General features: G+C 50.1%; 4 protein-coding genes across 4 annotated transcripts; 1 reads left to right on the plus strand and 3 right to left on the minus strand.

Moving 5' to 3' along the window:
- Positions 1 to 1,118: 1,118 nt before the first annotated feature.
- HO173_007209 (uncharacterized protein) lies at positions 1,119 to 5,267 on the minus strand (the record flags this gene model as incomplete). The annotated part of the gene is made up of 3 exons (XM_037309113.1): positions 1,119 to 1,265; positions 1,896 to 4,669; positions 4,718 to 5,267. 3 exons carry the CDS (start codon positions 5,265 to 5,267, stop codon positions 1,119 to 1,121), a joined length of 3,471 nt encoding a protein of 1,156 aa, XP_037163974.1.
- Positions 5,268 to 6,438: 1,171 nt separating this feature from the next.
- HO173_007210 (uncharacterized protein) lies at positions 6,439 to 7,653 on the minus strand (the record flags this gene model as incomplete). Its single annotated transcript, XM_037309114.1, has 4 exons — positions 6,439 to 6,519; positions 6,665 to 6,931; positions 7,078 to 7,493; positions 7,623 to 7,653. The coding sequence occupies 4 exons, from the start codon at positions 7,651 to 7,653 to the stop codon at positions 6,439 to 6,441; spliced, it is 795 nt and encodes a 264-aa protein (XP_037163975.1).
- A 756-nt stretch (positions 7,654 to 8,409) lies between these two features.
- On the plus strand, positions 8,410 to 9,268 carry HO173_007211 (uncharacterized protein; the record flags this gene model as incomplete). The annotated part of the gene is made up of 4 exons (XM_037309115.1): positions 8,410 to 8,801; positions 8,912 to 8,962; positions 9,022 to 9,063; positions 9,118 to 9,268. 4 exons carry the CDS (start codon positions 8,410 to 8,412, stop codon positions 9,266 to 9,268), a joined length of 636 nt encoding a protein of 211 aa, XP_037163976.1.
- Positions 9,269 to 9,350: 82 nt separating this feature from the next.
- On the minus strand, positions 9,351 to 10,435 carry HO173_007212 (uncharacterized protein; the record flags this gene model as incomplete). Its single annotated transcript, XM_037309116.1, has 2 exons — positions 9,351 to 10,086; positions 10,353 to 10,435. The coding sequence occupies 2 exons, from the start codon at positions 10,433 to 10,435 to the stop codon at positions 9,351 to 9,353; spliced, it is 819 nt and encodes a 272-aa protein (XP_037163977.1).
- Positions 10,436 to 10,773: the final 338 nt, after the last annotated feature.

A 10,773-nucleotide genomic window follows, 5' to 3' on the forward strand; every position in this document is an offset into this window, starting at 1 on the left:
ACTGCTCCTTCCAAAATGTGTACACGTATGGTATTTGCATCCAAGTTGCAATACGTTCCCAGGCTTTGTCCAAGCCGTCACTGATACTTTCACATTTTCTGCCAAAACTGTCAGCCTGCACGACGAGAACAACTCCTACGTCGTAGATCTCGCCAATCTGATTGCATCCGGAAACCAAGCAAAGGACCTCATCGCTGAGCTTTCTTGACAAAAGTGGGGAGCACGAACAAGAAGCCTTTAGAACATCTCCGAGCCCTAGGTCAAATGAGTTATCTAAGAGAGGCGGGAAACATTCGGCTCAAGGATGCAGGTTCAGGAGAAGTCGTATGTCAAATTTATCCATCCTCTGAAACAGCGAGTGTTCTGACTTGAGCTTCTAACCTCATAAAGATCATTGTTTGCGGCTTTTCGGACATGCATGACGAAGTCAAGGACGGGGCAACAAACCATCTTGATCCTGTAATGGACATCGTGGAACCGGCACATGATATCTACCAAGGATGCAAGTATGGGCATCTGTCCGGGTACAGATATATAGGTGCTTACATGGCCAGTTTCGGGGAAGATAACGCGCGTGGGTTTGCCTCCTTATTCCTCGCTGTATGCCCTCTGCTGCGCAGAAGCTGAGAGACTTTCCCAGAGGTAATCTGGTTCTGCCCGTCATTCCTATCCTATGTCGCACAGTCCAAGTTCCAGTCTAGCAACCAAGTCAAGCCTGAGTATTGTTTCCAATTTCTATGGGTTTTCCCTTGCGCTCTTTGAAGGCTTATCATATTCTTTGTCTAGCTGGCAGGTCAATCTCCCCCCTGACGTCACGGATACCCTGAAGTCGTACTACTCAACTCCTATGGATTTATACGCCCATCTTGGAGCTTCCGATTGTACGTGTTGTCAACTCACCCCTTCCTGATCCCACCCAAAAACCCGTCGCGACACTCATCCTAGGAGCCCATACTCCCCAAAGATGTCTCAAGACTTGACTTGACCCTAAGAAGCAAACGCTGACTACCAAACAACTCTCAGCTCCATGAGCCCCTGCGTTCCTACGCCGCCGGCGATTTAGACGATCTGGAGCCGCCAAGTGATCAAACCCTGGGTTGGCTCCAGGGGGGTTGGAATCACGTGCTGTCGATCAAGGCCAACGCCGCGAACGGCGCCGAAAGCGGTGCCATGTATTGCGTGGGGGGCTCTGCGATCTCGCGGGGCTGGATGCCCCAAGCGGACACATCTTCCGTTGCGATAAGGCCGCAGGTGTAGTGGTAATCCTAAGTAATCCAGGGACGTCAGGCGGCCTTGATCTGAAGAGGTTGACCCGGCATGGAATTGGAGGTCCATCTCGACAAGGGTTCCAGGAAATGTTTAGGACACACGGCTTTGGAGAGGTCCCGTGTGAAGTGGCGCAAGGTCGGCTGTGTGAGTAGAGTCATCGGGGAAAGTCATCGATGGCGTTTTTCTTCGACTGTCTCCTCAAGTTATGAGAATGAGAATCAAAGGGCGAAGACTACCGACGCGTAAGAGACGGCCAGCGCCAACAGAGCGAATGTGCCTTTGGGGTTGAGCGGGCCTTGGCCGACTGCGACCTTTTCGTGTACTCGAGTTTCCCAAACGTGGGGACAACCAATGGCTCTTGGGAGAACCTACGATAGACTCGATTCTCCAACGGCGACCATGGTCTGTCTGCTTGTGTTGCACTTAGGGGTATTGGTTCGAGGCGGGGCGGGGGCAATACAAATACTGGCTCATGTAGGTAAATTTGATAGATCAAAAATCTATCTACCACACAAATTTCCGTTCTTCTTGCGATACTTGAAAGTTATTTGTGAAAGCAAAAACAGAAGAATACATGTCTAGTAGTAGTAATCTGGACCTCGATGGCGTCGAGGCATGTAGCGAACGTCGTATGCCGTCCCCCTCCGCGATCCCTCCCTGTCAATGGTCACCCTCCCGCTCCTCTCCATTTCTCTCATCCTCTCGATCCTTGCATCAGATTGCGCATCACGTTCCTCCCTGTCATGCCTCTCCAACTCCCTCATCCTCCTCGCCCATGCTTCATCTTCCTCTCTCCTGAGCCGAAGCCGTTCCTGCTCCCGCGGCAGCTCCGCTCCGTGGTCATACACGTCGACAGCACGGGAAAAGTCCCCAGTGGTGTCTCGATACACTGCAGGCCGGTGGTGTATTGGGACCAAGGCTCTCGAGGGGTGAGCCGGAGGACGATCAAGGTCATAGCTGGGGGCTCTGAATTGCGACGGTCGCTCTGGTGAGACACTGCTTCGGCGATGGCGAGCGGCAACGCTGATAGCAGGTTCGACTTCGTAGTGTCCGTCATCACGGTAACGAGGGCCATAGGAGTATCGTAGAGAAGTCAGCCTCCGACCATGACGGTCTAGATCCAGGTCGAGGTCCTGCCTTGGGTGGATCCAATCGGACGATACATCGCGGAACCTCTGAGCCGGCGCTAGATAAGGACGCCTGTGCTCTTCCTCTCCATGGTTAAGATATACCGGTCGTTCTCTCTCTTGAGTATACGGTGTCCACTCGATGTTGTCCTTGTCGTAAGACCGTTCATTCCTTTCTTTGTCGGATTCCTTCTCTTTACGATACTCACGGCTCTCGCCTGAGGCTACCGTATCTGGTGTTGCATCAGTTTTTGTCCACGAGTTATCACTATCTAATTCAGAGGAGAGACTCGAAAGAGAGGGAGAACTGGAAAGGTTGTCTCGCTTCTTCCGAGTCTCGGGCGTGATATGAACGACCTTGGGAACCTTCTTCTTCTTGGGTTTGGAATTGTTGACCTTTTCAAGGTGACCTTGGGTACTGTGCATTTCTTGATGGATGAGGGGGACGCTATGGGGTTGAGGAGGCTGTCTCACGCCTTGAGCCGGAGAGTCAAGGGAGTTAAGCGGGTGGGGCGCGGTATGGAAGGGCGGAAGTTTGTCGCCGACATGTTGCACGCCGTGGCCGAAAGATTGACCGTGTGCTGGAGACTCCGGAAAGGCTCCATGTTCAGGATGACCGGCAAAAGAGACAGCGGCGCCTCCGTGCCCTACGTCCTGGCTTCCGCTACCAAAGTTCCTGACCCTCCCAGGCTCATCTCCGCTGGTAACGTCCATTACTTGGGATGGCAATTTTGTAGGAAAGTCCATTGAAAGGTCCGTCGAAGAATCATGGGGAAAGTGCGCTATTAGTTGTCTCTTCAAGATGACTTGCATTGACACTGTCTCGGTACTTTTGCTCTTGGTTTTCCGTGAATCGAGCTTTATGGAGGCAAGCACATATTCAAATCCATAATCACCGTCGACCTTGGTACGTTCGTGAATAAGATTATCGACTTGCTTTCTTTTGGAGCCCTTCATTCTTTCATCGTTATACTCGTCAAGCGCGGATGTGTGCTTTCTCCTATTTCTTTTAATCTGATCCTTGAGATCTTCTTGGGAGACCGGCATGGGAGCCAACTTGGCAACGGCCCATGTCTCTTTCTGGCCGGTTTGCTTAGAATCGCATTTAGTAAAATTATAACCCTCATAGCTGACTTGTCTTGATTTACTGTTGTGGGATAGATGACGACCATCAGAACTGCTCTCATGGAAGCTTTCGTGGCCATGAACCAGCCGAGGAGCCAGGCGAGGGGGAAAGGGTGCCAATAATCTTCCACCTTGACGGAGACGCGGTGATAACGGAGTCGCGAGTGGGGGAGATAGTATCTGGTCTGGTAACACTGGCGGGGTTGGTGGAGCAGGTGGCAAGTCTCTGCTTATGCGACCTGCCAGCGCTGATGATGGATCATGCAATCGTTTACTGATGGGAGAAGAATGCAAATGTTTCTTGGAGTTAGACTTCTTCGTGTCGTCCTTCAGGTCTCTGGAAATTGAAGTTGGCGACGCTGTCGCAGCTGGCTTCTTTGAAGAGGCGAATCGAGCGGGTTTGTTGTCTTTTGAATTGCTGATACTCTTACCATTGTCCCCATCTTTCTGCTGAGAGTCACTATCTGATTTCTTCTTGAAGTTCGGATACATAGATCGTATTGACCAGGGGACTGGACTCGTCTGCTGCGTAGACGTGTTGGCTATAGTCCTCTGCCGTACGTCTTTAGAATTCTCAACTGAGGACCTTTCCGACCTTTCATCTAAAATATCCTTGGCACCTTGTGAAATGGAACCCTCAATTCCGGGTGCTACATCTTCGTTCTGTCTCGAACAAGTAGTCCGCAGGTGGCATAGCAAGTTGGACCTGACATCGCGTGAGGTACCTTCAAATCTCGCGTTGCATGAGTTGCAGTAGTCCACAATCGGTGTGGAGGTTTTGATGGCCGACGGAGCTGGGGACGTTGATGCTTGAGACGATGAGTGGCCAGCGAGCTTCTGAAGATCCCTTGGAAGTTCGACTTTATCCATCTTGGAATCGTTGAACGCAACTTTCTTTTTGTTGCTCCTAGCTGTGATTGTAACCTGCTCTGCTGCAGCTTCGGCGTGCTGCGCAAGCCACGTAAGAATATCAGCCTTGGTAGGAAGGGACACGGGGTCCGCTCCGAGCTTTTTCTCCATGTCTCGAAGTGTCGCGTTCAGAGGAACAACATAGATATCGCCCATCGCATCCGAAGCTACGACATGCCCATATACTTCACAAGTCGACGGGTCCACGACCCAAGAGCCACAGTCGCCAGCATTGAGCACTAGGAGCATCAGCCAAGGGTGTGAATACATTCGAGAAGGGCACTGACCTGAACCATGGGGCAAGACAAGCGTATAAGTCTTCGTAAAGGCTTTGGCTGGTCCCATCATAAGGAAAGACAAAGAGGTCGAGAGTGTTCCATTCTTGACGCCCCCCATACCACTCAGTAAGATGACTGATCGACTAGACCCATCCTCCGTAAATTTCCCGTTTTCCTTCAGCGGGCGGTTTTCGGCAGCCTCCTCCTCACGATCAAACAGTAGTAAGAGATTGGGGCGGTAATCTGCCGGTTTGTCGAATTCAATCAAAGCCCAATCAAGATCATCTCCCGTTCCTGTCCCCTCGTTTGAAGCGGCAGAAACGCATCCTATCTTTGGCCACAGTGCTCCCAACTGTGTGCTCTGCGAAACAGCCCTTGTTTTGTCGCCTGCGGGAAACGAATCCTGCACTTCTTCATCGCTTTCAAAGGAATCATCAAGCTCGTATTCTTCTTCACCTGAGTAGAACCCTTCGTCTTCCTCGTCTTTCTCCGTTTTGACTCTGCCTCTATCCGTAATAACGATGAAAAGGACATTGCATACCACTACTTTGGTGAACATCTAGCGGAGCTATACGATGAGTTGGAAAACCCAACGCCGCGCGGATCATTCGAGAAATGGCTGGAACGTAGAAGCGGTGCGAGATACGTGATGTTAGCTACGCTTATAGGCGTCATCTTCGCGGTGATACTGGGAATGGCAGGATTGGCAGTAGGAGGCTACCAAGCTTGGGTTGGCTATCAACAATGGCAGCATCCCGTATCAAGCGCGTAGGAAGGACCCGGGGTCTCCATCCAGGGACCTGAGGTTGGACGGTTTCCGAAGATTGTTGACTGTGAAGCAATGTCTGGTCCTTGCGATGGAATTAAATTCCAGGTTAAATTTTTTGGGCTCAAGATGTTTGGCAAACCGTGAATCCCTTGGAAGGACAAGAAGGACAAGCGATGTATTGCACCAGGTACAATGCCTAGTATCGGGCTACACTACGCCAAGTGCTGTCATCAAGTGTGGCTTTGATCGCCGGAAGGATCAGCTACTGCACCCCTCGCATAAATGCTGATATGGCAACAGCGGTGAGACTGTGGACCCCGCATTTGATAACCAAATCAAACTGTGTCTCTACCCCCTGCAAAAGCCAATAATAGTCTTCCGTTGTTGTTATTGTTGTTATTGCAGTCGACGTCGAAGGTGAACAGATGTAGTACAGATAAAGTTCCAGCATTTCGGGATGATCCCAAAGATAAGAGTCACGTGTTTTCTGCGTTTATACACGGTAAGCGACAATAGTCGATATTGCCGCATTGGGAGAATTCAAAGGACTGTGTGACTAAACATGGATAGCTTTTGGCGAACGTGCTTTGGTGATGTGAGGTAGACGGCATACATACAAGCGCAATTTGAAAGTAGCGAGGAGAATACGGTGGACTGCCTTAGATCGAAGGATTAGCAGCAGAGCATGACCGATCAGTGCAACGGGGAGGTGCCTGGAAACTTGAACAAGTGAATATGGCTGTAATACAATCGCCCTTTGAGCATTTCGACTTAGGCGTGATCCGTTCAGTCATTGATCACGATTTGTTCTGTCTTTGGCCTCGCTTAATCTGGGTGTCCGTCAGATTTCCATTTACCACCGCATTACCCCTGTCCCAACGTAGCAGCCCAAGCAAAGCATATACCCTAGTCTCCCGAAAGCTTGCAAACGCTCAACTGGATACCGCCCCCGCAGATCATTTCATGGATTCAGACCTGCTCTTTGCAAAAGTTTCCAGGCCGCAGGAGAGAAGTAGGCAACTAAACCAGTAACAAGGTACCACTGGATCACAAATTCGCAGTCAGTGTTGTCTATTTGAGGGGTATACCAGGGTTTGGAACATTTATCGAGAGTAAAGACTCCCGAGGCATCACAAGACTCAAGATTTGCTCCAAAAGGGGTTAATAGGGGCTCCGAAAATACGTACGATAAGAGGCAGGTAATCCATCTTCACCTTGCCTGTTGCCTTAATCCCCACTCCTTTGCCGACCCATTTATTACCGCCATCTTCTTCCGCCATTTGCACCATCCCACGTGCCAGGTCATCGTAGGAGATGCCGGGCATGACTTCCTCTTGTGAAAGTTCATATCCACGCGGGATATCTTTAATTAGTGCAGGAGGTTCGGCGGTAATCAAAGGGATCCACGACTGCTCCTTTAGATACTTGATTGATTTCCTGAGATCTTCGTAAATCTGAATTGTGATTTCGGGGTCAGTATTGCCTAAATCAGAGGGGATATCGCGCCTTGGAGCGTTCTTGAGAGTAACAACTTCCGAGACATGTCTCAAGACTGAACATCTGGTCCAAAAATGGATATATGGAGTCCAAAAATACGTACGTAATAGCACCCGCGTTCAAGCACCCAGTGAAGCAGCCGTGGCGTAGATTCCGAAAAAGTTGGGTTCAGAGAAGCCGAGGTCAGGAAAACCAAGATGGGACATTTGAAAGTTGGACCTTCGTCTTTTCGCAACGCCTCCAGTGCACATACAATACTGTGGGCTGTCCGTTGAGCGATGGAGCAGCCTGGCTCGTTGGAATTCTGAGCGATGGCGCTGAAAATTACATCTGTGTTTCGTAGACAATTTTTGAGTACGTCTGCGCTTGAGAGATCACCAACGAAACTCTGAATGTTTTCTGCGGTCTTGACGTATGGGTGCAATGACTCGACTTTGGGTGCAGACCGCGCATATAAGTTGATGTTGACTTTCACTGGTCTCTCGTGAAGATATCTGAGGAGCGAGGATCCAGTGGAGCCTGAGAAAAGATCGGATTCAATGTTAATAGTTTTACAGACGAGGAAAGTGTGGGTCGAGGGTGTCTTGATAGATGACTAGAACTCAATATCGACCAATGAAATACTGCGTTGATAAATTTAATACGTACCTGTTACCCCCAGGATGGCATATGATGGCATCTCGATCTACTTGACAGGGAGAGAGTGATGGAGGAAGGCAAGTAAGGTGTGCTGCTTTGGAACGGTAGGAGAATTAGACCATGAGATCCAAATGGATAAGATATGAGGCTTTTACTGGAGTCATGTTTCCAAGTCCGAGATCTGTCGCATGCGCTGTACAATAAGTAGGTATCATGACGTCCATTACCACCATCGTATTCGTACCCGACTTGGTTGGGGACAAAAGTCGTGGGAAACCGACTTTGGAGTGCACATAATGTTGTACCTACCCCTCGCGGGTGACAAAAAGAATGGAACGCCAAGCCAGACTACTGCGCGGAGACACACATACAAATTTCTATGTATCTCTCTGTTCTAGTATCCTGTCATTGCTCCTTTACCGTCTATGACTGCTTGTAACCTATTTGGCATACTATCCACTTTCTCGTTAATAAACGATATGGAAATATTAGTCCACCCCTCGTCAATTAGTGCCTTAGTCGTACTGTCGTCAGTGCGGGCTTGGCGTTCCAATCTTTTTGTCACCCGCGAGCTACCTTAAGCGTTGAACCTTCCTTCAGAGATGCCCGTAGATAGGTATATCCGAAGTGTCCCCGGACGCAATCCATCCTCTGCACCTTCAAGGCTCGAGCCAACACCCTTACGAGCCCCTAGAGTAACCCCTTCGAAATGGACACGAATCCGATCCACTCTCGCCATCTTCTCTGCAGATGAACAATCAGTGCCCTGTCGAATCCCGCCTCAACGCCCTTCACAATGCCCGCTTCAGCCAACACCACTACCTGGGTCCCGGAAAATTACAAAACCCCTTCCTTTCCCTCTCTCTACTGGCTCGTTGGACCGGATAATCTCGTCCAGCCCAGGTTCCTCTACCACGTTCACGATATCTGGCGCTTCACTCTGTTCTGGACGACCATCATCTTCGAGGCTGTACATTTGCTGGTTGGGACGTACGCGGTGGTGATTGTGTGGTGGGGAGGGAGGAACAAATTGAAGGAGGATGGGAAAGAGAACGGGGGCGGAAAGGAGGTTAAGAGAGGGCGGGAGGAGTCACTGAAGAATATCAAGGTGCTGTGGGTGGTGCCAGTCGTGTATGGAATCGTGGCAGGCGTGGAAGCATTGTTGGCAGGGAGCGTAGTGGGGTTGATGTGAGTATGCTTGCTGTGCTCTGATCTACGTACGACAGCGATTCTGTGGGAGAGAAAGGTTGTGGAGTTATGGTGTATCGTAAGGGGGCAAGTTGCTGATTGTTTGGCAGACTCGGCGCTGTGTACAACGCCGGAGGCTTCAGGATGTCGACTTGGATCCCGTTCGTATGGTCTCTGATTAGTGTGCTAGTGCTGATCGTGTCGTCATTCTCCATACAAGGCGGACTATGACCAAGGCAAACGATTTAGCTGAATGTGAACGGTGAATGAGTTTGAGTATTATTTTAATTGCAACGTGTATGCTCATGGCGTCTAGGACACCGAAGCTTCGAACGTCCACCTGGCACGCCCAAGCCACCACAGCTTTCCTATCACGCAACATCTCGCAGCAGACACACGAACAGGAGCACTGCAAAGCCGAAGTCAACCGCAACGGTCTTGCACTTGGAATTCAGCTTAAGAGGTGATGCCGGCTGAAGCGTCAACCACCTTTCCATCCGTTGGTGGTCTTGGCTTGGCCCATGAATCCCTGAGAATTCCCATATTATTCTAGCGGCGCTTGTCATACCACATTCCATCATCAGGCGCCATTGCCAATATTGACGAACGTGCCCCTCGTTTTGGATTGAGTGGCGCGCCAGTCCGAACCGTGTTGATCTTGACGGCCAAGTATGCTCCTTTGACCGCTTCTCGAAACCATGGTACCTCCAATTCTGGTACGTTCTGTCTGATGAGTTCGATCAACGACGAGGCGTCTGGTGCACCGTCTATCAGGCCGACCATTCCAACTCGCGGAATACCTAAAACGGTCTTCAATTGGGCTTCGGTTCCTTCTGGGAGTGATATAATCCTTGTTGATGGTGATGAAGGCACAGCGAGAGATGCGGCTTTGGTAAGAAGCGGCAAATGTGAATAGAGAACAGGTGGCTGGCCAGAGCGAGGAACAAAGACTGCGGCCAATGGCTTGATGTTGGCAGGGTTGAGACAAGGTCGTGCAGAAGTCTCCATTGCCACTACTGTACCTGGGATCTCATCTTTATCGGTGCTTGGACTAACTTTTTGAGCCAAACGTTCCAAATATCTGGTGGTCGTGTTGAAGCCAACAGTCAAGTGGTCATGGATCTCCGGTTGTGCAAGAGCACTCGTTCTTGCAAGTCGCCCTTTGGAAAAGGCCGCCTGTCGGTCTTTGACGATTGGATCGTCTTCTCTCTTCCTCTTCTTCGCCCGCTTTCCTTTAGAAGAAGCAACGTTCCGCGACCTGTGTTCACCAATGGGACTGAGCAGGCTGCACGAAGGATGAAATCAGCCTTCGACCTTCGGAGACCAGGGTATCTACAATCGGAGGCAAGGTATGCTCCCTGTCGTGTTGTATGAGAATTGCAAAATCAAAGCAGAATTGGTCAAGACAGTCAGGCATTTTGCCCTTGTTGCGATTGGGAAAGACCTGCCTGCAGAGCATGTCCAGTATCTTTGTCTGGTCATCGGCAGATACGACTGGCCTGGAGAATTGGTCAATACGAATTGGTTGGGGCTCCTGAAGGTTGAACTCACCATTGCACATGTGTGTATGGCGTATCTAGGCTGGAGATTGTCTTGGACTTTCTAGATGCTGCTGATAGATTTTTGCCCTCCATGACATCTACTTGCTCTGGGTTCAAGCTCGCAGCTCTGCCACCCTAATCCTCCAACATGTATTTTACAGTAGCACGTCAAGCTAATGGAATGTTTGATTGGGTGTTTTTGGGCAGGGTGTGTTTCTCGGAGGCTTTATTCATTATTACCTTACGTTCGATTCCTGATGGCGCTGATCCCATGGTGGAGTTGTTTTTAGTTTTCTGAGTGGTGAGAGAATTCTGATCGAGATGTTGTTGCGGCCACATACTCTAGCCTAAAGAGTCGCCCACCATGACCTCATACACTACTCTAGGTCAAAGCCCAATTGTGCACCGTAAGAATGCGAATCATCAATTAA

Source organism: Letharia columbiana, assembly GCF_014066305.1.
Source record: "Letharia columbiana isolate WasteWater2 chromosome Unknown Sc0000023_s0, whole genome shotgun sequence".
In the NCBI taxonomy this organism is placed as follows: domain Eukaryota; kingdom Fungi; phylum Ascomycota; class Lecanoromycetes; order Lecanorales; family Parmeliaceae; genus Letharia; species Letharia columbiana.